Source organism: Phacochoerus africanus, chromosome 9 (genome assembly GCF_016906955.1).
Source record: "Phacochoerus africanus isolate WHEZ1 chromosome 9, ROS_Pafr_v1, whole genome shotgun sequence".
NCBI classification, from domain to species: Eukaryota; Metazoa; Chordata; class Mammalia; order Artiodactyla; family Suidae; genus Phacochoerus; species Phacochoerus africanus.
In genome coordinates this window covers 33,599,207-33,624,816 of record NC_062552.1, presented here as the reverse complement: position 1 = coordinate 33,624,816, position 25,610 = coordinate 33,599,207, and the positions used below count along the sequence as shown (strand labels likewise).

Genomic DNA, 25,610 nt, shown 5'->3' with positions numbered 1-25,610 from the left:
CCTTATTTCCAGTAAATACAGGTGACTGGAGACAGTCCTGCGCCAAGAGGCCATCTAAGACTCTCAAAGCAAAGCTCCTCAAGAGCACGGTAAATCCCAGCCCCAGGTTAGAACGTGCAGCCACCTTTCAGGAGGCAAATGTTGTGCAATTCTGGGCACTCTCACAAAAGCTCCAGACAGGAGCCCTTGAATAATCTGAATACAGGTTCCTCTGCTCCTCCCCAGGCCCCACCAGCCACACCCCAGCTGTACCTTGAGGCATCCAGAGATTGACACCTGAAGGCAGGGGCACCATGACATGGAGATGAGGGGGGTCCCCCGAATATGATCCCTTAGAGGCAGATCTTGGGGAAAGAGAGTGGGGTTGGGGTTCAGGGAAGCAGAGAGGAATGGAGCATATCAGGGGCCAGCAGAACATTGTCTTCCCCAGGAAGCAGATTCTGCTCCAAAGAACGCCGCCCCCCGCCCCCACCCGCTTTCAAACCGATGCAGTGAATGAGACAGGGTTTACCAGCTTTGCCACGCATGGAACATTGGGCCTGCTTTAATAATCAGAGTACTTTGCAATGAACAAGCTACATCAATTGCTAATCAGCACAAAGCAAGCTCTTGAAAAGTTTCTTTCCCACCCTTCAACACTGATTTGTATTTCTGACAATATAAGGAATACCCAGTCATTGTTAAAGATCTGAAAATACAAATGCATATAAAAAGGAAAACACCCCCCCCCCCCAATGTACCCTATAATTTTACCATCCAGAGATGTTTTGCCAATATTGTGGTATATCTTCCTTAAGTCGTTTTTCTAAACCTTTCCATTCTTTAAAGAGTTTTAGGGAGTTCAGCTGTGGCTTAGCAAGTTAAGTACCCAACTAGTATCCATGAGGATGCGAGTTCAATCCCTGGCCTCAATCAGTGGGTTAAGGATGGGTGTTGCTGTGAGCTGTAGTGTAGGTTCCAGACACAGCTCAGATCCTGCTTTGCTGTGGCTGTGGTAGAGACCAGCAGCTATAGCTCCAATTCCACCCCTAGCCTGGGAATCTCCATATGCCACAGGTACAGTCCTAAAAAAAAAAGAAAGAAAGAAAGAAAAAAGTTTCAGGAGTTCCTTGGTGGCTCAGTGGGTTAAGGATCCAGCGTTGTCAGTGCCGTGGCATGGTTTCAATCCCTGGCCTGGGAACTTCCACATGCCACAGGATCGGCCAAAGGGGAAAAAGAGAGTTTTAATGGCCCCTCTAGCCTTATTCCTCAGAAAAGTCCTTCTCTGGAGTGCAAAGGGCAGCGGTAGTACAGCACTTGCTTTGGGATCCGAGTCCTGACCTGAGGAAGATTTTCCTGAACTTCCAAGCTGGCCTTCTCTGCCATTGCTGTGTCCAGGCATGTGGGACAGGAGCCAAGGAACAGGAAAGCCAGAGAGGTGGCCATCCGACCCTGGCCAGGCCAGGCGCTCAGAAACAGCAGCCAGCTCTCTTCTTCGGCCTCTCGGGGGCCACCTCCACCAGCGAGCTCTTCAGGCGTTCTTCTTGCATCTTGAGTGCCCTGTGTGAAGATGCCCAGCCCTCAGTCTTCTCTCTCACCTCCAAGGGGCAGCAGAAAGGGCCAGCGGGGGCGCCACTGGGGGGCTTCACCCCCTGAGCTCCCTCTCTCCCCACTGCTCTGCCCCTGCCCTGCATTCCCCACACAGCGGAAAAATGGGGCCACAGAGACTGTGGCCTTTCTGTCTCTTTTCTGACATTCTCTGCAGCTCTGTGTGCTGGACACAAGGGACTCTGATGATGACAATGAAGCCAGCAAGTCCTTGCCTTGAGTAGTGAGGGAGACAGAGGGAAAGGGGCAGTGGGGACTCGGGAATGGGGAGGCACAGAGAGGGACCTCACACCAGGCACCAGATCTTGCAGGGATTTAGGGCAGGAGGAGCTAGTGTTGGAGCTGAGGCCAAGGGTTCGAAAGCAGAAAACAGAGAAGGGGTTGGGGTGCTTTCTGGGCAGAGGGCAAAGGCTCAATGTCAAGAGAGAGTCTCTGGGTTGGGGAAGCAAAGCCCCTTCATTCATTCATTCACTCATTCATTCACAATGTATTTACTGCATGTCTGGCACTGTCCTAAATCACACAGCCTAAGGACTGAATGGCCAGAAGGAAGCTTTGGAGGCAGCTGGGATGCAGGGTTCTGCCAGCCAGGAAGCCACATTCAGGAACTTGGTCTTTTATCCTAAGGCAAAGGGGATGCCTGTTTCCTGTCCGACGGATCAAGCATGAACAGGTTTGCAGTTTAGCAAGCCCACTCTAGCTGCACCGTCAGACAATGGGCTTAGAGAGCACCTGATCTAAGACCAGCATCTTCCTCCTCACTCATTTCATTCATTTATTGATCACCCAGTATGTGCCAGGTCCCATGGGGTAAGGGGCTGGACAAAATGGACCTGGCCCTGCCCTCCTAGAGCTACAGCCTGGTGAGGCTGCACAAGAAAACGAACCCATGTGTAATTAGGATTTGTCAAGGAGGGCTCTGAAGGACACCAGCGGAGAACCTGACAAGGATGACGGTGGGAGGTGGCGTGGTCAGGGAGGGCACCTCTGGGAGGCTGACGCTAACGGGGTTGGGGGGTAGTGGAGAGATGTCACTGGAGCCCCCACGGGCCCCTGCGAGGTTTTTGGATTTTATTCTAAACGTGGTGGAAATCACCGCACAGTTGGGAGCAGGACTCGCTCTTCCGCTGCACTGAGGCTCAGGCAGGGGACGGGAGACTTCCGGGTGATGCTGCTCTTGGGACTGGTCGAACTGGAGCCAGGGAACTCCATGCAGTGGTCTCTCTCCTTCCCCAGACTTCCGAGCCCCATGCTTTCTTAGCTGCTTCCTCAGGATGGGCCTCCCTGCCACCCCCCAGGAGGGTCAGCTGAAGGCTGCCCAGAGGATTCTGGGTGGGGCGTGGGGGCAGGGTGGCACTCACCGGGCCAGGTTCACCACGGGCTCCAGGATGTTGTGACCCAGGGCAGCACTGCACTCTCCAAAGGAGACCCCCAGCTCCTGTAGCCAGACAGACAGGGGCATGGGTGCCAGGGTGGTGGTGGGGGAGACCATTGAGAGTCCAGGCGGCAGCCCCCACCACCAAAGACCTGGTCATTGGAGTCCCTCAACCTCAGTGGGTGAGGCAGCCCATCTTTGTGTGGCCCATGGTATCCCCCTCTGCCCACTGCCCCTCCACCCTGGCTGGCCAAGGGGTCAAAGATGACCCTCAGAAACCCTCCATAGCCTGTAGTATGACAATGGGAAGCCTGTGTCCCTACTTGGAGAAATGTCCTTGGGGACATTTTTAAGCTATTAGTTATACATATATATATATATTTTTTGTCTTTTTGCTATTTCTTTGGGCCTCTCCTGCGGCATATGGAGGTTCCCAGGCTAGGGGTCAAATCGGAGCTGTAGCTGCCAGCCTATGCTGGAGCCACAGCAACGCGGGATCCGAGCCACGTCTGCAACCTACACCACAGCTCATGGCAACGCCGGATCGTTAACCCACTGAGCAAGGGCAGGGACCGAACCCGCAACCTCATGGTTCCTAGTCGGATTTGTTAACCACTGTGCCACGACGGGAACTCCAGTTATATATTTTTTAATTTCAATTGGAGGAAATACTGGAAATGTAGCATAAAATGTTAGTACAAAATATAAGCCACTCATTAGTGTCTGAGCATGTATTTCCATTCTGTTTTATAGAACCCTTTTATTGGGGGGGGGCCAAATGTCACTAGATTAAACCATATGAAATTGCTGTTTTGATAGACATCAGTCAAATGTTAGCAATCTCCTATGGCTCAATCTAACCTGTACCCAGAGTTGCAGCACTTTCTCTGACTTCACATTATATTGTATGCATTTCCTCCACACCCTTAAACATTTTCCAGGGAAGGATTCTTCTATCATTAAAGAGTGTCTTTTTGGAGTTCCCGTAGTGGCTCAGTGGTTAAGAAACCCGACTAACATCCATGAGAACGCAAGTTTGATCCCTGGTCTCGCTCAGCAGGTTAAGGATCCCACATGGCTGTGGTGTAGGCTGGAGGCTACAGCTCCAGTTGGATCTCTAGCCTGTGACCCCCCTATGCCTCGAGTGCGGCCCTAAAAAGACAATAAAATAAAGTAAATAAATAGTGTCCTTTTTTATCTTTCCTTATGGCCTTTGTTTTAAAGTCTATTTTGTCTGCTATGAGTATTGTGACTCCTGCTTTCTTGCCCCTTCCGCTTGCATGCGATATATTTTTCCATCCCTTCATCTGCAATTTATGTGTGTCCTTTGCCCTAAGACGGGTCTCTTGTAGACAACATATTGTAGGCTCTTTGTTTTTTCAGGAACAGGAATTTTTTTTTCTTTTTTTTAAGGCCGCACCTGCAGTATATGGACATTCCTGGGCTAGGAGTCTCATCAGAACTGCCGCTGCCAGCCTACACCACTGGATCCAAGCCACATCTGCAAATTATGCCACAGCTTGCAGCAACTCTGGATCCTTAACTGAACAAGGCCAGGGATGGAACTCACATGTTCATGGACACTATATTGGGTACCTAACCTGCTGAGCCTCAATGGGAACTCCTAGGGGGGTAGGATTGTTAATGACGAATGCTAGCCTCTCACATGAAGCTCCATACATCAACCACCAATTGCTGTCAAATGTTTGTTCTTATAACTAACATGGTAAAGAACACGCTCACACAAACACATTCGATTATACATTATATGTGTGTATTCATTACGTTATTCTCTTAGGGATTGTTATTTCTGATTCTTTCCTTAGGATAAATTGCTAGAGGAGGAGTGACTATGTCAAAGAGAAGAGCTACTCTTTTTTTTTTTTTTGTCTTTTTGCTATTTCTTTGGGCCGCTCCTGCGGCATATGGAGGTTCCCTGGCTAGGGGTCAAATCGGAGCTGTAGCCACCGGCCTACGCCAGAGCCACAGCAACGCGGGATCCGAGCTGCGTCTGCAACTTACACCACAGCTCACAGCAACGCCGGATTGTTAACCCACTGAGCAAGGGCAGGGACCGAACCCGCAACCTCATGGTTCCTAGTCGGATTCGTTAACCACTGCGCCACGACGGGAACTCCGAGCTACTCTTTTTAAGAGGAAAAAATTCCCACCAACCAGGAGCCACAGTGATGACCTCACGATTAGGAGAAATGAGAGAAGAAACCAGAAGGAAATATGGAAATACCCAGAGGGAGCCGTGTCATAGGTGGGGCAGGGAGTGATCTTTTTCTCCATCTTTGTTATTCTCCAGGTTTCTGGAATATAGTTACCATTCTATTCACAAATAAATAGTGTCCACTGACCCCTGTCTGGTGGCAGAAGCTTTTGATGCAATCTTTCCAGGAAAGAATTTGGGTCTTAAAATAGAATAAATTAGAAGGAATGTTATGTTAATTAGAGACCAGAGGTAAAATTAAGATTCGATTGGGAATTTTAAGTGAAGCTTTGAAAACCTTTTTACTCTGAAGATGTTTTTTATGTAGGTCAGGACACTGTGGGGATTTGCGAATTCAACAGCGAGGTTCAATGTCACGGCCACTGTTACAGGCTCATGTTTGGGTCTAAGGCCCAGGTGGTTGGGAGGCTGTTGGCCTTTGATTGGCGAGGAGCAGGAACAAGTCCTTCTTGGTGGCCTGGCCAGGGTGACTTATTCACTGCCCTCCAGAAGGTGTCTGCCCAGTCCAGGCTGGGGATGGGGGCGATGCCCAGGTGCTCACCTGGGCCAGTTGCTGCCCAGCCTCAGTGGACACTTGCCGCTCCTCCTCACAGTCTGTCTTGTTTCCCAAGAGAAGGATGACCACACCATCAGACACTGTTTCCTGCACACAGAACACGTTCCCTCAGCCACACATGTTGAGTGCCTGCTGTGTGCCAGGTCCTGGGTGGATCTGGCCCTGCCCTCCCGAAAGCTGACAATGTGCCACCTCCCTTCACACACACCCAGCTTTCCATGTCACACCCACTCCCCTCTCTTCTCACCTCTGACACTTGCCCTTCCATCTGGAGTGAACCTGCCTCTTCTCTGCCTACAAATATACCACCCGCTTTTCAAGGCTAACCTCAAAGTCACCTCCTTCAGGAAGCCTTCCTGGATTGCTCTGGCCATGCCCTTCTTTTCCTGCCTGCGCAGAACAGCCCAGCATTTGATCACACAGGCTGCCTTGGCTCATCTCCTAATTGTTTCACAGATAAGAATAATAGCTTCTGTTTACTGAGAGTTTACTATATACCAGGTACCATGCTGAAAGCAGTTATATCAGTTAATCCTCACAACTCCTCTATGAAAAAAGCTGGGAAGTTGAAGTTCAGAGACTTTAAGTCAGTTGTCCAAGGTCTCAGAGTTGGTACAGGGTAGCTGGGATTCCAACCTAGGGCTTGTCAAAACCCAGAGCCCAGGTCCCCTCCTATATAACCTTATCCTGCTTCTTTTGCATCTCTTCAACTCTAAGGAGAATACAACGTGTCTTACTTCATACCCCTCCGCTGTGCTAGTATATCCTGCAGATCCCAGTACATAGGTACTCTTTTCCCTGAGTACCCGAGGGAAAGAACCAGAGGTGTGTGGACAGAGGAATTATCACCCAGTGTGGCACTAGAACTGCATCATCCCCCGATGTTAAGAAGACATTGCAGAGCTTCTGTATATAGGAAAGAAAGGGTCACAGGATAAAGGAAAGAGTTTTGGAGGCTGTACTCTGTCATTGTAGTGTCTTTGTATTGCAGTGCTCCCAGCCCGTCCAGGCCACATGCCCTCAGTAGATTATGTCACCCCTATGTCTGTTGTGTCATTTGAAATGCTGGGAGAAAGGGGGATGGGGCAGAACACAAGTTCCCTCTTTCTTTCTTTCTTATTCCTTTTTTCTTTTTCTTTTGGCTGTGCTTACGACATGCAGAAGTTACCGGGCCACAGATCAAGCCTGTATCACAGCAGTACCCAGAGCCACAGCAGTGACAACACTGGATCCACAAGTTCCCCCTTGACTCCAAAACCTGAGGTCCACCCCCGCAGCCGTCAGCTCACCTGGAGGCAGTCCAGCCAGTAGCGTATGTGCATGAAGCTCTCCTGGGAGGTGACGTCGTACATGAGCACCACTCCGTCGGCCTTGCGGAGCAGCTGCTGTGTCACGCTGTGGTACCTGCCCAGGGAGTCTGCGTGAGGCCACGCCCAGCAGCCTGACCCCTGGCCCCGCCTCTCGAGGTCTCAGCCACTCCCGCTGCCCCTAATTGCTTCCTCAAGAAGAGTGTGCCTTTATCTTCCTTCTTGCGCTTGCTGTCGAATGGGTAACAGTTCTCATGGCTCGGATTTCAAAAGGTACTAAAGCGCACCCAGTGAAAAGTCTCTCCCTGCTAACCCTATCCTTATTCCACAGCCCCCCAGCTCAGAGGCAACCAGTTACCCACTTCTTCAATATTTTCCCAGAGGTATTTTATATAGACCCATAAATGTATATGTGCATACACACATAAATATATATACCCGTACACACACTATTGAAACAAATACCACATAAAACACTGTATTCATTAATATTCAGTATTCCCCCCCCCTTTTTAGGGCCACATCTGCAGCATATGAAAGTTCCCAGGCTAGGGGTCAAATAGGAGCTCTAGCTGTCGGCCTACACCACAGCCATAGCAACACTGGATCCAAGCTGCATCTGCGATCTCCACCACAGCTCACACCAACACCAGATCCTTAGCCCACTGAGTGAGGCCAGGGAGCAAACCCACGTCCTCATGGATACTAGTTGAGTTCTTAACCCGCTGAGCCACACGGGAACTCCAGTATTCAGTATTCTGTACTCTGTTTTATCCAGTTAATAAAATGTGTTGGAGATATTTCCCTATTGGTCCATAAAGAGGGTCCTTGGTGTTTTTTGTGGCTTTATAATCTACTATTGGATAGAGAGACCCTAATTTATGGAACTGGTCTAGTGCTGATGGTGTTTAGGTCATTTTCAATGTTTCATAATATAAACAATGTTGCTAGGAAGTTTTGGTCCCTTTGATATTATAGTCACATATGAGTTTATCAGTAGAATGAATTTCCAGAAGTAGAACTACTGGGTCACAGAAGACACGCCTTTTCAGTTTTGATCACTGCTGCTTAACAAGAAAGTAGAAGGTCAGTGTTTTCCGAAGGACGGGTGATTGAGTAGCTGTCCCCTGAGGGCCATGTTGGGACAGCCCTCAAAGGTGCCCTCCCAGGCCAAGGTGGCCTCTGGGTCTGCTGTCCTGTCTCTCCCCACTGGGACCGAACTCATCTCCCTGGCCCTGACGTCCTGAATCCTCAGGGGTGGCCACCATGCCTGCATCTGGCAGCCTCTTCTCCCTCGATGGCCTCCTCAAAGTCAGGGCTGCCTGCTACCCCTCTGCACCCCAGGCTCAGCCCAGGTTCTTGACGCCACAAATGTAGACAGTTACCTCTCCTGGCCGGCTGTGTCCCAGAGCTGCAGTGCAAAGCGCTTGTTATCCACGAGCAGGGTTTTGACCCGAAAATCCACTCCTAGATCACAGAGAGGAGGGTCAAGCCTACTTTTGTGTTACCACCCAGGACTCCCCAACTTAACCACCTAAACTGTTAGGAATATAATGTTTTCTGTTTTCCAAGGAATCTGCTATTTTACATGAGCAGTTCCAGGGAGAGGGCAACGCTGAGCAGAGAAGGGAGCAAACTTCTGGGGTGGAGGCATGTGCTCTGGAGGCAGGTGGCCCCAGGTATGAACTATGGGACCCAGGTAGGGCAAGAAATAACCAGGTCTTCAGCTCTCTGTTTTCCTAATCTGTAAAACGGGGGTAAATATGGAAAAGCCTTGCAAAAATGCACCATCAGCTATAACTCTGTCGACTCTGGACTGTTCCTCCACCAGCCCTGTTCTCATATGCAGGCAGGTGAGAGAGGGAGGTGGGAAGGGAAGAGGGGGCTGCTGAGTGGGGAAATATTCAGACCCAGAAGGTCAGATTCTTCCCCAGTGATAGTTAACCCAAACAGCCACCAGGGGGCACCAAGCTGCAGATGGGCTGGCACAGATCTGGATCACACACCTGGACCTCAGGTTCTCCCAGCTGGCTAGCAGAGCATGCAGGCTTGCCCTGTCTTTTTACAATTAGGCAACCTGTGTTCTTCTCAAATTTTGTGGAACCTTCTTACCACATAATAATGGGGGAGATTCAATTATAGGAGGGGCTGTTGTAAGGAATAAAGCATGGCTGCCTGGTGCCTTGCAGGTGGTCATAACCAGTAGCTTAGGTGATTAATGATGGGGGCCTTTCCAACCCTACAACCCTGCTCAGCATCAGGCCAGGCTTCCTGTGCGTCTCCCCCATTTCCCAGGACACTGCATTTTTACTTGTCTCCCCAGGTGAAGATTCTCAGGCAGAGAAAAGCTTGAGAACTTGTCCTGGAGGGCCTCTCTTATGTAATGTTTGAGAACTTTATCCACTGGTCTAGCAGTGGTCCCCAGTCACCATGCGCCCTGACAGACACAAAGACATGGGTCACTCCATCTTTGCCCCTGAGCTCTTTCCTGTGGCTCTATCCAACGTTTAAGTGGCCACATACCTGATATTTTTAGAGAGAGGAGGCTTTGTGCCTTTGGACATTTTATTTGCAAGAGCCACTGAATTAGACATTATCAAATATATACTTACAATAATAATCATAAAAATAACTACTACTAATTATTATATTTTTTTAGGGCCACACCCACTGCATATGGAAGTTCCCAGGCTAGGGGTTGAGTCAGAGTACAGCTGCCAGTCTACACCACAGCCATAGCAATGCCAGATCCGAGCACCATCTGCAACCTACACCACAGCTCATAGCAATGCCAGATCCTTAACCTACTGAGTGAGGCCAGGGATCAAACCTCATGGTTCCTAGTTGGATTCGTTTCTGCTGAGCCACAATGGGAACTCTTAACTATTACTAATTGAGCACTTAATACATGCTGGATATTATTCTAAGACCTTGATATGTATTAATGGAACATGGTTCCTAGTTGGATTCGTTTCCCCTGAGCCACGACAGGAACTCTTAACTACTACTAATAGACTGCTTAATACATGCCAGATATTATTCTAAGAACTTTATATGTATTAATGGAACTAATCCTTACAACCACTCTGGGAGGTCTTCACTATTGTTTACCTCATTATGCTCAGAGGGGTTAAATCATCTGCCCAAGTTCAAACCACTAGTAAGTGGCCCAGCTGGGATTTGAACTCAGGCCCCTGTGTTCCTAACTTAATTCACTCTACAAAGACATCCTGCATAAAATAGTCAACTTGGCCAAGGCGACTTCCTGCCAGAGCCTGGTTAACTGGCCTGGGGCCAGCCCTGAGCAAATTCAAGCAGCAGGGACCCTGCGGTGGCCTGCCCAGGGGCCATGTGGGTGGAGACCTGCATGTTTTCACCATCAGCCAGTGTTGGTACCTAAATTGCAGGGTGCTTTGTTGAGGCAGCACATTATAAGCTAATCAGATCAATGCAGAAAAAGCAAATTACCTGTAATTAGAGATGATTAGTAAAATAGCCAGATTATGCCCATATAAAATAATGTCTAATGCAGGGCCCGTGGCCAGGGCAGAAGCTACAGCTTCCTCAGGGACAGTAGGCTCTGGGCCTGCTCCAGCCTGTCCGCCGGTCCCCAGGGATTCCCCTCCCCCGCTGCCCTCCCAGGTGGCTCTTACCCACAGTCGCTGTCAGCCCGGTGGCGAAGGAGTTCTGGTGCAGCAGGTGCAGGAAGGATGTTTTGCCCACGTTCGAGTCTCCCAGGAAGATGACATGGAAGATGTAATCAGGGTTGGCCAAAGGCTCACTGGCTGTGCGGTCCCCCGGGGATGGAGTTGGCCCAGGGCCTCCGGGGTCCGTTTCCAGATCTTCAGGTGTGTTCTCTGCCCGTGGCTCCCTGGACTGAGCAGGGCCTTGTTCTTCTTCTGCATGAGCGGTTGCAGGTTGGGGCCTGGGTGGGACTTCCAGCTCGGCCCTGGTGGAGAGGGTGTGCGTGGGCTCCTGGCGCCCTGCTCCATCGCCAGGCTGCATCCCCACAGGAGGAGAGGCCCCCGAGGGAGATGGTTTTCCAGGAGTTGGGGCTTCCACTTCCGCCTGAGCCTGTGCTCTGTCACGTGGGACGGGAGCAGGCAGGAGATCCTGCTGAGGGGGCTCTGAACCCGCAGTTTTCAGGCCATGAGGCTCAAGGGACATCCCTGATTTGAGCTCCTGCCCTGCCTGCTCCACTGCTTTCCTTTCCTCAGCCCTAGGCTCTGCTTTCAGACTCTGGTGGGGGAGGGCAGGTAGCCCTTCTGGCCCAAGGACGTGGCCATGAGCTTCTTGTAAACCCCCAGGACGACCCCCCTGTGCATCTGGGCTCAGCTTGTCCTGCTCTGACCCCTCTGTGGGAGCTGGACCCCCTAGCTCCTGGCCCCAGGAGGGCTCAGCCAGCCCTGCTGTGAGGGTTCCAACTTCTGGGAACCCCAGGCCTGGCTCAGAGCCAGTGGCTGGTGGTTCCAGGGCGAGGGCCTCCCTCTGCCCTGGCAGCTTGGCTGGGACAGGCCCAGACCCGGGGCCCTCATGGTCTGTGTCTGGGGTCTGGAACAGTTCACTGGGCCCAGCTGGGGCCTGCAGAGGTGGAGAGGTCACGTGAGGAGGGGACTCATCTCCCAAAGGAACGAGCACTTTAAGCGCAGCTGCCACCAGGCCTCCTGACTCCCCAGCCAGGGTCCCTGGGAGACCCCAGCGGAAGTGGACCCCGGGGCCAGGCCCTGGCTCCTCCTGAGGGGCCAGGCTGGGGGCCTCTCCAGGCTGCTCTGGGCTGATGCCCAGCCCATCTGTGTCCACTCCTTTCTCCTCCTTGACCCCGGAAGTCACCCCAGGGGGGCTCTTTGGAACCCCATTTGGATCTGAAGATGGCTCCTGACCAAAGAGAAAAGCATGTGGCTCCGAGACAGAGATTGGCCTGACCACTCGGGGTGTCTGGGGGCCCGAGAGGGCTCTTGGGGTTGGGGGTGGGCTCCAGGAGAGCTGCAGGGCTTTGTATGCGGTGCTGCCAAAGCTGTCCAGGAGCTGGTGCCAGTCATCGTTGTCCCCAAACAGTCCGGGCAGGGGAGTCTCCTCAGAGGAGACTGCCTGAGAGTCTGGAGCCTTCTCCTCACCTGCTCTGGGGACTCTAGAAAGGGCATGGGAAGCTAAGGTCAGGGGAGGGGCAGGTGGCGGTCACGCCAGTCCTGCCTACATCCCTTACCATCTGGTGTGCGCCTCACAGCTAGGCCTCCCTCCCGTGTCTTCCCTCAGGCCATCTGTCCTTCTCAGCTGGCAGCACACCTGGCTCCTCCCCCTCATCCAATCCCGCTCATCCTTCAAGGCCTGCATGAAACTCCACTGCCTCCAGGAAGTCTTCCATACCATTCTGGCCCATCCCACTCCTCTGACCTGTAACAAGTACAGTGAGTGCCTCTGCCAAGGATCTAGCACTGCACTAGCCCTTGTGTGTGTGTGTGTGTGTGTGTGTGTGTGTGTGAGAATCCCAGTTGTGTGACTCATCTGTGACATGTGCCTGGGCACATGACTTTGCCCTCTCTGCTTCCTGGTTTGAGAAAAGCACATGACAGTCCCAGCCTGGCAGGGCTATGGGGGTGCTGAAGGAGGGAGTGTGTTCTGGGTGTTTTGGATACTGACCAGAGCCTCAGAGAACTAACTCAGAGCCCCTCCTCTCTCCCAGGAAGCCCCTGGTCTCCAGCCCAGCCCAGGGAGGGGGCAGCTACTTGCCTGGGTTCCTCCTCCATCTGCCAGGACACGCACCCCCTGGCAGCATTCAGGTGCCCCCTGGTCACCTGCAGCTGCCCCCGCACCTCCTCCAGCCGCCCAGCCAGGTCCCGCTCGGCCTCCCGCAGCTGCTGGTTCTCGGAGCTGGCCTCCTGGTGTGTGCTGTTCAGGTGGTCGAGCTGGGCCTCCAGCTGCAGGAGGTGGAAGGGGACGGGGACAGAAGCCCAGTTGCCCCCCAGGGGAGCAAACAGCCTCTCCAGACTATTGTGGGGCTCCACTCCAGACTCCTAGAGACCCAGCTTAAAACATGAGCGGGGTGCTGTTAACCCTCATTGGCCTAATTAGCTCCATTACCTGCTACCCAGGAGAGATACCGAATGGTTGGGATGGGGAAGAGAGAGGAAACCACGGAAGAAACACAAGGGCCTGAGGCGTAAATGGAACCACTCCCTCTTCCACTCAAAGCTCTGCAGTGGCTGCTGTCTCTGAGCCCCATCTGGTCACCAAGGAGCACCTGATCCAACAACAGGTCACATGACTGGGAGATGGAGGGTTGCTTGACCACACCAATGGATGGCAAAGGTCTCACAGTAGCCTCCAGGGCCCTGCAGCCTCCCCCACCCCACCCCTGTTACATGTCTGACCTCGCCTCCCATTGCTTCCTTCCCCAGTCTGCTCCAGCCCACAGGTCTCCTTTCTGGTCCTTGAACCTTCGCAGTGCACCATGCCCACCTCAGGGCCTTTGCATATACTGTTCCCTCTGCCCCCACTGCTCTTCCCCCAGATACCACATGGCCACCCCTCATCTCCTTCAGGTCTTTCCTCCAAAGTCATCACCTTAGTGAGGCCTTTCTTGACTCCCCTACCAAAACTCTTCTGTCCCCTGCCCTGCTTTGCTTTATTCTCCTCAGCATTCACTATCTAACATGTTCTGGATCTTACTGGCTTATTTGGTCTATCATCTATCTCCCTGACTGGACAGTATCTCCACGGGCAGGAATTCTTTGTGTCTATCATGTTCCTCAGAACCGAGAGTGGTGCTTGGCACATTGTGGGTGTGCCCTCAATAGCTGTTGGGTGAAGGTATGCATAGCCCTGGGGGAGAGGCTTCACATCCACAGGGGACAGGACAAAATGGTCCCATGTGGAAAGTCCAGCCTCCTCCCCTGGCAGAAAGGGCCTTCCTCAGGTGCCAAGGAGCCGCTGCCACAGAGCCACCTGGGAAATCAACCCGTGTCAGGAGGGTGAGACCAGGTGGCAGGAATTGCCAAGGCAATGGTGGGGGGAGGGGGCCTGGGAACCTGGTCCAATGCTGAAGGGATGCTGGTTGTCCTGGTTACAGCAGAGGGTGATTTTACTCAAGTCTGGTTTGGAAGTTAAGGAAGGAAGCAACAGTCAGGATCTCAGACCCAAAGGCGTAGGCACGAGGCCAACTGGAAGCAACTAGAGCTTACGGGACCTGGGGAGTCAGGGCAGCAAGTATTCTGACCAGGAAGCTAGGTCAGGTTCAGAGACAGTAACAACTGTGATCGATAAAACACCTATGGTGCCAGGCTCCATCTTAGGCCCTCAAATATAGTCTCTCCGTCACCTATTTAATCACGTATCTAATAATCTTGCCTTCTAAGGCAACAATTTTTTAAATTTATTTTTATTTATTTTATTTTACTTGCTTTTTTAGGGCCATACCTGCAGCATATGGAAGTGCCCAGGCTAGGGGTTGAAATGGAGCTGCAGCTGCTGGCCTACGCCACAGCCACAGCAACGTGGGGTCTTAACCACAGCTGTGACCTACACCACAGCTCGAGGCAACACCGGATCTTTAACCTAGGGAGGCCAGGGATCGAACCCACATCCTCATGGATACTAGTCAGGTTCTCAACCCACTGAGCCACAACAAGAACCCCTAAAGCAAGAGTTCTGAGCTCCTTTTCTCTGATGAGGAAACAAAGGCTCAGAGAGGTTAAAAATCTTCCCACAGTCACTCAGCTGAAAATGGAACTAAGAGTTGAACACCACCCTGTCACCAAGCTTCTCCAGCATTGAGACTGTGTTTGCCCAGTGCTTTGCTGTTCAAAGTGCTTTCCAATTTATTACCTCATTTGATACAACAAGCCAGGGAGATGCAGGAGATGCGGCTATTCCCATTTTACAGATGGAGAAACTGAGGTCAAGACAAGCAAAGTTATTTCCTCAGATTGCATGGTTTATAGTTGAAATGGCAAGAATTTGAACTTGGACCTCTGACCTGTGTCCCAGTGCTTCCCTGCATTACTTGGCCTCATCTCAGCAAAGGGCTTGAGGCATCTCTTTCTGAAGCAGCTACTCTGACACGGGAGCCCAAGCAGCCCACTGAGTCCTCAGGAGATGGGTATCAGCGTCTGAGAAGCCTCAGAAATTGGGCTCTCGGGGAAGCCCTGCCACTCACCTCCTTTTGGCCCTCGGTCAGCCGCTGCACCTCACGCTCCTTGGCCTCCAGGACCTCCTGCATCTGGGAGCTGAGGGCCAGGTCCCGGGAGTGGCTCTGGGGAGCGGAGAGATCTCAGCCCCATGCTGCTGAGTCTCAGGCCCAGCTGGGTGGGACCAGCCCTTCTGGGCCCTTCACCTCCACCCAGGCCTAGGTTGCAGGGTCCAGGATCTCCCAGCCAGGAGGAGCCTCAGAGGGACAACTTCCCTGGCTCAGGCAGCAAGGAGTCTGAGGCCCAGAGAGCAGAAGTAGCTCTGGGGGACATGTGAGACCTGGCAGTGCCCCGGCTCATCACTCTCCCCACCCCCACCTCTCTGAGGAACCCCAGCTCTGCCCCACACTGGCCAGTCAGGGCTCCCTGCCCCGCCCCCACCCCCACCCTAGCAGAGAAATCTAGGGCTAAGGGAGGGGAGGGGCACCTCAGCCTGCAGCTGCTGCTTCTCCCACTGGATCTGCTGCTCCATCTCCTCATAGAGCTGCTGAACCTCTCGTTGGTGGTCAGAGTCCCTCCTGGAAGGGGTGGGAGGCGGGGCCAGGCAACCTGTCAGCACCTGGGGAACCCGCTGCTGGCAGGGGTGGGCTGGCCTGCCTTGGGGGTCTATCCTACTGCTCACCTCACTCCGCCAGTGGCCACTGGCCCCTGTCACCCTGAGAACAGTCACAATAACAGCTGTCTGTGAGTTCCCCTCATGGCTCAGCGGTAATGAGCTCAGACTAATGTCCTCGAGGATGTGGGTTCAAGCCCTGGCCCTGATCAGTGGATTAAAGATCCGGTGTTGCCCTGAGCTGCAGAGTAGGTCAAAGATGCAGCTCAGATCCAGCATTGCTGTGGCTGTGGCCAGCAGCTGCAGCTCTGAATTGACCCCTAGCCTGGGAACTTCCATATGCCTCAGGTGTGGCCCTAAAAAGAAAAAAAAGCACAGCTGTCTGACATGTATGCCCTTGACGTTGATCCTCTGATCCGACCACACTGACTTCTGTACCCATCATTAAGATGCTGGCAGCCAGGCCCAACTCACTTCCTCAGGGTCAGCTCTAGGACCTCCTTGTCAGCCTGGGTCTCCTGCAGGCGGCTGGTCATCTTGGCCAGAAAGCCCTCCAGGTTGTCTGCCAGCTGGGGCTCCTCCTGCCGCAGCTTCCGCCACAGCTGCCAGATCTCCTGCCTGGGAGGGGAACATAGCCAAGCTCAGACAGGAATAGGATCAGGAGGCAGGGGGAACCCCACTTTTTGGTTCTAATGGCAACACTCTGAGAGCCTTGGGCACCTGGGCCGCAAAGATCTGTCTACACTCTACAGTGGGAAATTCAAATGCCACCTTCTCCAGGAAACTTTCCCAGTTGTGCCCTTTCCCTTCACGAACCCTCACCACACTTTGTCTCTCTCTTGTTTGGCGATTAACTAAGGGGTGGAGGTGGTGGTGGTGGGGTGGGGGGAGGGAGGCGGAAACTTGGGAATCTGATGGCCCGGGGCTCCGATCCGCCTCCTCTCTTCTTCCAACTCTGTAGCTCTGTGACCTTTAGCAAGTCCCATGCCCCCTCTGGGCTTATTTGAAAAATGGCTGCTGGAGAAGGAGACACCCAGTGAAAGCACTGGCTTGGGACCTGGCACATGGATGGCGCTCGATGAATGCTGCTTTCACACGGATTTAATTAAGTCATGGAGACAGATGTCCCAGGGCTGAACCCAGGCCAAGCTGCCAAGTGGGTAAGTCACTCCCACCACACCCGCCCCGCCAGCCTGCACCCCAAGTCCCACCCTACCTGCCCCACAAACACCTGCCCCGCCCGGCGAGAGCCTGTCCTCACAGAACCCTGACGGGCAGGCAAATCTGGGAGAACTTGAGCTGATGAGATCTTTGCTGGTTCTAACACACCCAGTGGGATCTGGGGTGTGTGAAGGGGGCCTTTTTAGGCAGGGCCTCCCCTTCTCTAAGCATGAGTGAACCCCAAGAACCCAGAGCCTGATGTAGTTTGGAGGAGATGCCCTCCTGTCACCAAGCCTGCCCAAACCAGAGCATCACCATGCCTGAAATCACCCCATCAGGGGACCCTCTTTTGGGGGTTAAGAAAGGCATCCTGAGGGAGCTTTGTATTCTTAAGAATGAGTCCCCAAGGACACGGAGAAAGGGGGAGGGAGGGGGATGGACTGGGAGTTTGGGGTTTGTAGATGCAAACTGTTATATTTAGACTGGATAAGCAATGAGGTCCTGCTGTACAGCACAGGGAGCCATATCCAGTCTCTTGGGATAGAACGTGATGGAAGATAATACAAGAAAGGGAGTGCATGTATAAGTACGACTGGGTCACTTTGCTGTACAGCAGAAATGGACACAACACTGTAAATCAACTATATTTAATAAAAAAAAAATTAGGAGTTCCTATTGTGGCTCAGCGGGTTAGGAACCCAACTAGTATCCATGAGGATGTGGGTTCAATCCCTGGCCTTACTCAGTTGGTTAGGGATCTGGTGTTGCCATGAGCATCAGTGTAGGCTGGCAGCTGCAGCTCTGATTCAACTCCTAGCCTGGGAACCTCTATGTGCCTTTTTTTTTTTAATAAAAAAACTCAGAAAGAAGAATGTGAGTCCTCTTAGGGAGCTGATCCCTCAACTCGCTAATCCTTCTGAGGGAAGATCATGTAGGGCAGGACAGGAGGGAGGGGCTGGAGTGGGATGCACTGGTGGGTAGGCTTTCTCCACACATGGCTTTCTTTCCTCCCACAACTGGAGTTCCCTAGTGGCCTAGCAGTTAAGGATCCAGCATTGTCGTGGCTGTGGCTCGGATCACTGCTATGGTGCAGGTTCCGTCCCAGGTCACGGAACTTCCACATGCTTCAGGTGCAGCCAAAAACAAAAACATAAACAAAAAACAAAAAAACCCCACAACAGCTCTTTTTTTTTTCTTTTCTTTTCTTTTCTTTTTTCTTTCTAGGGCCGCACCTGTGGCATATGGAGGGTCCCAGGCTTGGGGTCCAATCAGAACTATAGCTGGCGGCCTACACCAAAGCCACAGCAATGCTGGATCTGAGCCACATCTACAACCTACACCATAGCTGCAGGAACCCTGGATCTTTAACCCACTGACCCAGGCCAGGGATTGAACCCACATTCGCATGGATACTAGTCAGGTTCTTAACCCGCTGAGCCTCAGTGGGAACTCCCTACAGCAGCTCTTATGAAACAGAGGTCAGAAGTTAGGCTACTTTCCTCTAGTGACACAGCTGACAAGTGGCAGAAGTGGCCAAACCAGGATTTGCACCCAGCTCTACAAGGCAGCTCCCGTGCCAGCCCTGTGTCCAGGCGCATCCTACCCCCATGGACTGGCAGTGCCTCCTCCCACACACGCCACGCTGGTCTTACTCAGGAAGTAAATGGCTGGCTCCCAGCTGCTCCATGAAGGCAATGAAGGCCTCCTTCTCCTCTGCATCGGCCTCCTGCAGTGCCGGGAAACTGGTGGCTACAGAACCTCGCTTAGAGGGCAGTGGCCTCCTTCTGTGCAGCCTGTATATGCTTGGGCTGGAGTCAAAGATGCTCTCTGTGGGGTGGGGGGCACACAGGGGAGCAGAGTGAGGCTGGGCTCAGTCCCCGGATCTCCCACCCTTGTCTTGCTCCAGCCCTTGAGGAAATGGTTCTGTCTGTGTCAGTTACATTTACACTGAGCCATGGTCATACACCCTTCACGTCAACCTTGGGAGTCTCCATTTTACAGATGAACATCTGAGGCCCGGGGAGGCCAAAGGACTTGCTGGAAATCACACAGCAGCTCCATGGTGATCAACACATTGTTTTCGCTCAGTCAAGGGATATTTATTGAGCATCTACTATGTGCTGGGTACAAAATTAGCCAAAATCCCTGTTCTGGTGGAGCTGACATTCTACAAATGCTGAAAAGAACACATTTTTTTAGGAGTTTCCAGCCTGGCACAGTGGGTTAAGGGTCTCGTGTTGCCACAGCTGCAGCTTAGGTTGAAACTAGGGCTCGGAACTAATTCCTGGCCTGGGAACTACATATGCTTTGGTGTGGCCAAAAGAGAAAAAAGAAAAAAGAAAAAAAACACACACACACATTTTTTAAAAAAAGTAAACTTTCCAAGGGAGCTAAAGGAATAAACAGATTAACATCTATTGAGAGACTGAAAAGTGTCTACTTTCGAGGGAATAGTCAGGAGGGTCTTGAGGAAGTGACACTGAAACTGAGGTGGGAATAAGAAGGAGCAAGCCACATGGGTTTCTAGGTAAGCGTAGTCCAGGCAGAGAGAATAGCACATGCAAAAGCCCTAAGGAAGGAGCCAGATTGGTGTGGGGTGAGCCCACGAGGTTGGCAGGGTCTGGATGGTGCTGACCTGTGGGTCCTGGGAAGGGGTTTGAATTTTGTTCCATTGGTCTTGGGAAGCCCCTGGTCTATGGGCACGGTTGGGTACAGATGTGACGATGGCCTCTTGAGTTTGCATGGACAGTGGTCCTTCTGCCCCATTCCCACACCTTGACTCCAGACCCTCATCCCCCACTCCCAGCTTCTCAACCTCCAGACCCAGAGCAACCACCTCCCAGGAGGGCCCCCATCTATAAATGCAGAATCCTGGCCTCCCTTTCTGTCATCCCCCAAACTCTTGAAGACTCAGCAGACCTGAGAACTCCAGGAGGCTTTGCGGACATGAAAGGCTGAATGGTGCTTTTTAGAGTCTCTGCAACAACACCACACCTTCAATTCCTGGGCCCTTCCCCCATCTGGCTCAGAGGCAGTTGTATGAGTCTCTGGCCTTGGTCTCTTGAGGTCCTTTGGGGCCTCTCTTGAGTGGTGGGTGTTGGAGCAGCCCTGACCAGTCGGGGCTGAAGACCTGGGAAGCCCCCACCATTAGTATCATCCTCTTCTGCTCCCTGGGCCTCAATTTCCTTTAACCAAAGCCAGAATGTGACCTTCCTCAGGCAGAAACAAGGCCTGATATCTCCAGATCAGGAGGTGCTCAACCTCTGGCTCAAGGAGAAGACATTCGCTGCAGAGAGGACAAGGGAGGCATTAGAAAGCAAGCCTGGAAGCCTCCCCCTCTGCTCAGGGGAGCCCCTAGCCCATGAACTGCTCTCGCTGGTGGAAAGAAAGTGAGCCAGTCTCCTGGGCTGGAGTCTTAAGGTCCAACTCTGCCTCAAACCAACTGCCTTCCCACCCAAGCTTAGTGCTTCATCTCCACAGTAATTTGTATTATTATTCACGCCCAGAACTGATCTCAGCGGGGTGGGGGTTTTGCGGGGGTCCTGCAGTTGGCAGTGTGTCACTGTGGCCTCTCCCCAGAGGCCCTCCCAGGACCAAGACACATACTGAGCCCAGAGCTGAATTCTTCGAGGGAGAGGCGTCCTTTCCGTTCCACATCCACCCAGTCAAAGATCATCTCCGGCTCCTCTTCACTGCCCAGGAAGCTGAACTTGGCCACCTGCGAAGAAGAGGTAAGCTGGCTGCCGTTCCCATTGGGGAAGGCTCTGGGCCACCTTCAAAGAAGGAGTGGTGGCAGTTCCTACTGTGGCTCAGCAGAAACGAATCTGACTAGCATCCATGAGGATGAGGGTTTAATCCCTGGCCTCACTTGGTGGCTTAAGGATCTGGCGTTGCTGTGAGCTGTGGTGTAGGTCGCAGATGCAGCTCGGATGGGGTGTTGGCTGTGGCTGAGGCGTAGGCGAGCAGCTACAGCTTCGATTTGATCCCTAGCCCGGGAACCTCCATATGCCACGGGTACATCCCTAAAAAGAAAAAAAAAAAAAAAGATGTTTTTATTTTTAGCCCCTCTCACTTCCCCTCTCTCCAGTTTTGGGGTCCTCTCCCAACCTGACCTCAAGGCCTAACCCTCAAGGCTCCTGGACCCCATTCTAGACAGCCCTCTCAGCAGAGCCTCGAACACCTCCACACTTTGCCCTTGCTCTTTCCAGCACCAAAACTTATCTGTCCTGAATCTCAGCCCTTTAGGACCCAAATAAAAGACAGTAGCCATTGCTCCCCAGATGTGCTAATCAGTATTCAAATATTACCTGGAAGTTGAAAATAAGTCCCATAGGTGGTATGGAGTCCACCCAAGGATCTTCTAGATTCTAGGAACATACACAGATTTATCTCGTGGGACTGATTAAAGGTCCTAGACCAACAGAAGTCACGTGTTAACATGTAGGTTTCTGTCCGGGAGAGATGTAAATATAACTTTTGTCTGATGGAACGGATAACCCCAAAGATGTATGGCCTGTTGTACATTAACCAGCTTTTTTCTTTTTTTCTTTTTCTTTTCAGGGTGGCACCGATAGCATATGGAAGTACCCAGGCTAGGGGTCAAATCGGAGCTGTAGCTGCCAGCCACAGCCACAGCAACACCAGATCCGAGCTGCATCTGTGACCTACGCCGAGGTTTGCAGCAACGCCACATCCTTAACCCACTGACGAAGCCAGGGATCGACCCCATATCCTCATGGGTACTAGTCAGATTCTTAACCCACTGAGTCACAACAGGAACTCCTAATCAGCTTTTTGACATCTAACTCAGCCATCTAATTTTGTTTGTTTGTTAAATTACTCAGCTTTCAACCCTTTTTATAACATCTCTCATTAATGAATGCGTTAAATAAAATCTTTGACATAGTTTCACTTTATTTTTGCTCCAGGGTCATGATTTTACCTTTTTGGAAATTCTACTTAAATTCTGGCATTTCCATGGGGAGGCCCCAGTGGACTTGGTGGATAGAACAGAGTAAGGGGCACTGCTAGAAAAGAGCCCTAATGGACCTCAGGCGCTTTTTTTCTTGGCTCTTGAAGGGAATCCCAAGTGTAATAGGACTTTAAGTTTGCTGATTCTGTTTCTCTTTGTATTTTTGTTTTTGCCGACTTCCTGGTTCTGGTTTTGGTGGCAGCCACCAGGGGGAATTCCACTGTATGGATGACCTTTCGGTGATCCCCGTGGGACGAGTGATGGAGACCTAGTGTCTGTCTCTTGAGAGAGACAACAGAAAATCTGGTTTGCTAATCTTTTGTTGGTGATGGTGTGTTTGTTTTTCTATGTGTGGCCTCAAATCGGTTAAGAATTTTGTGCCCACAGGGAAGGAGAACAGCCCTTTGAAATCTGGACTAGAGAGTTTTTGTGTTTCTATGTTTACTTTTGACCTGGGGCTGGAGTTGTAGAAATGAAGCCAGATGGCTCTTTGTGTCTGTAATTCAGAAAGGCCCTTAACTCTTACTGTGGGTGCGAATAATTTTTTACATCTGGCTATTAATAACTTAGAGCACTGTATCTCCTGCAAGGGTTCTGTGTGGATCGATTTGTAGAGACAAGTAAGAGCTTATATAAATCTAATGGCCCTCAAAGTCACAGAAAATAAACTGAACTTCTAATGCTTTAAATATGTTGGGCTTAAAAAAAATAACTTGCTATGGTGCAGCAGGATAAGGACCCAGCATTATAGGATCTCGGTGGCGGTACAGGTTCGATCCCTAGCTTGGGAACTTCCATATGCCATGGGTACAGCCCAAAAGAAAAAATTCCTCTTATAAGAAATTGCTAGCTCAGAAAACTTCTAAGAAGCTAAGTTCAGAAAGTTAAAGTGACTCTTCGAACAAATTAGGTTAGCTTAATTATTTTGGTTTACAAAAGATAAATAATACTTATCTGTATCTTCTCTGCCTTATATTAAATATAATACAAGTATACATTCTGTTTTTCATAAGATCTGGATTTGTTTTTTGTGAAGGAACTGGTTAACGTGAATTTTCTACTCTTCTCATTTTTTCTTTTAACAACTTTTATTTTTTCCATTATAGTTGGCTTTACTCTTCTCATTTTTTTACTTTTCAAATAAACCAACATTTTTTACATAATGTTGAAGATTATAAAAATGTAAATTTATGTTCAACTCAGTTGATTCATTATTCTAACAAATTTTATATCAACGTACTTATATATATTTTTTTGTCTTTTGTCTTTTTGTTGTTGTTGTTGTTGTTGTTATTGTTGCTATTTCTTGGGCCGCTCCCGCGGCATATGGAGGTTCCCAGGCTAGGGGTCCAATCAGAGCTGTAGCCACCGGCCTACGCCAGAGCCACAGCAACGCGGGATCCAAGCCGCGTCTGCAACCTACACCACAGCTCACGGCAACGCCGGATCGTTAACCCACTGAGCAAGGGCAGGGACCGAACCCGCAACCTCATGGTTCCCAGTCGGATTCGTTAACCACTGCGCCACGACGGGAACTCCAGTACTTATATTTTGTAGTGTTCCCCCCCCCCTTTTTTTTTTACTTTTTAGGGCCACACTCATGGCATATGGAAGTTCCCAGGCCAGGGATCAAATCGGAGCTTACAGTTGCCTGCCAAAACCACAGCCACAGCCACAGCCACAGCCACAGCAACGCGGGATCTGAGCTGCATCTTCGACCTACACTGCAGCCCGTGGCAACGCCGGATCCTTAACCCACTGAGTGGGGCCAGAGATCAAACCTGTGTCCTCATAGATACTAAGTCGTGTTTGCTACCACTGAACCATGAAAGAACTCCTGCTGAATCCAGTTTTAAAAATGGCTAATGTCCAACAGGCCATAAGTCTTTGAGGTTATCTGTTCTACTAGACAAAAATTATTTTCCCCTCTCCTATAAGTTAACAAGTAACTTCAGTAAGTCTGGGACTTTTAATGAAAGGTAAGCAATGAGATGAACTTATCCTAACACTCTCCTGTCAAATTGCCTATAAGTATCCCAGCTTCTCATATGCTCTTTGAACCTATCATAACATCTTTACTGGTTCCCTCATTCATTAATAATAATGGTGAATTTTACATTTACTCAAAGGTCTTTTTTTTGCCAATTTGAAAATTATATTTTAACATCAGCCATTTGTACCTTTTTGTGGCCCTGAGAGTGGAGTATAAGAAGGGTCAGTTTTGATGGGGGAAGAACAGTCTGGAGCACAGAGCAGTAGCGGGAGGAGATAGCAGGCCCAGTGAGACTCTAGTAACCCACACAGGACCCTTTGCATAAAATAAAGAGAAATAAAAGCATCAACCAATCTTGGAGTTCCCATTGTAGTTCAGCAGGTTAAGAACCTGACATAGTGTCCATGACGATGTGGGTTCGATCCCTGGCCTTGCTCAGTGGGTTAAGGATCCAGCATTGCCATGAACTGTGGTGTAGGTCACAGATTCAGCTTGGATCTGGTCTTGCTGTGGCTGTGGCATAGGCTGGCAGCTGCAGCTCCAATTCGACCCCTGGCCTGGGAACCTCCATAGGCTGTAGGTGCAGCCTTAAAAAAATAAAAATAAAAAATATCAACCAGTCTTAATCTAGGCCACATCTAAGACTCCTTATTGGCACAACCTTGGCTGATCTTCTCTCATAATTTATAGACATTGACATGGTTTGATTTTCAGAGCCCTGACTGCTCCCCAAGATAAAATTCCCTGTTCCGTGGGCCTAAGATTATACCATTTGCAAATTACTTCTTCAGTTTAAAACCTTTCTTTTGTTAAAATGCAAATGTTTCTAGAAGAGAATAAGGCAAAAAGCCTTATCAGTCATTTACATGTTCCTATAAACAAGTTCCTAGCCTTTACTGAGAGCAAACTTGAAATGAGAGAAATGGGAACGATCAGGCCTTCGTGGGATGAGAAGTCTTAGGAGGCTGTAGAAAAGGGACTCAGGGCGTGGGATGGGGACTTGGACTCACCGCCAGGTCCTCTCGAGTGACAAAGCCTCTGTCCTTGGCACCACAATTCTGGAAGAAGCTCTGCAGTTCTGCAGCTGATTGGGAGGACCAGGACCCTGGCTCTGGGGCCACAGAAGAGTCCTGGCCATCAGCCGTCTCTCGCATCTGTCGCCGCCGGCTAGAGCCCAGCTTCCGGCCCTTTCGAAGCACTCTCTGTTCATTCTCCATGGTGCTTGTGCCTGGGGACAGAGGAGAAGTGAGGGGGCCCTGGGCTGCTGGACACAGTCACTGCTCAAAACTCTCCCGTGACTCCCCATCATTCCTGGAGGAAATCTACCGTGGCTACGAAGCCCTGACTGACCCAACCTGCTCTGGCCTCTCTGGCCTCATCACCACCCCCACCTGATGGCCTCTAGCACATCCTACTCAAAGGCTTTGCCCTTTCTGGTCCCTCTGCCTGGGATGCTCTTCCCTAACCATGCTCTCTCTCCTTCACTTCTCTTCTCAAATGTCAAAAGGCTTGACTTCTCTGGACTTTATAGGTTCTTGTTTCGTTTTTGTTTGGTTTTGGTGGCAAAAAAATTTCCCAGGTCAGGTACTGAACCCCTGCCACAGCAGCAACTGGAGCCACAGCAGTGGCAATGCTGGATCCTTAAGCTGCTGAGCCACCAGGGAGCTCCATAGCTTCTATTTTGTGA

The 25,610-nt window shown here is 51.0% G+C and overlaps 1 protein-coding gene across 1 annotated transcript; it reads right to left on the bottom strand.

The window, feature by feature from the left end:
• Positions 1-1,340: 1,340 nt before the first annotated feature.
• Positions 1,341-25,375, bottom strand: RAB44 (RAB44, member RAS oncogene family). The gene is made up of 13 exons (XM_047796189.1): positions 24,934-25,375; positions 20,565-20,676; positions 18,611-18,785; positions 16,272-16,415; positions 15,672-15,762; positions 15,214-15,309; positions 12,789-12,976; positions 10,715-12,189; positions 8,447-8,528; positions 7,044-7,158; positions 5,740-5,841; positions 2,949-3,025; positions 1,341-1,539 (listed from the first exon to the last, which is right to left on the bottom strand). The coding sequence occupies exons 1-13, from the start codon at positions 25,138-25,140 to the stop codon at positions 1,449-1,451; spliced, it is 2,955 nt and encodes a 984-aa protein (XP_047652145.1). The 5' UTR covers positions 25,141-25,375; the 3' UTR covers positions 1,341-1,448.
• Positions 25,376-25,610: the final 235 nt, after the last annotated feature.

Excerpts from the sequence above, each read along its gene's own strand:
- RAB44 (XM_047796189.1), bottom strand. The coding sequence starts at position 25,140 with ATGGAGAATGAACAGAGAGTGCTTCGAAAGGGCCGGAAGCTGGGCTCT. Across the intron at positions 15,310-15,671 it reads AGCAGCAGCTGCAGGCTGAG|AGCCACTCCCGGGACCTGGC; the intron begins GTGCCCCTCCCC and ends TCCGCTCCCCAG. Across the intron at positions 7,159-8,446 it reads GACACAGCCGGCCAGGAGAG|GTACCACAGCGTGACACAGC; the intron begins GTAACTGTCTAC and ends CTCCCTGGGCAG.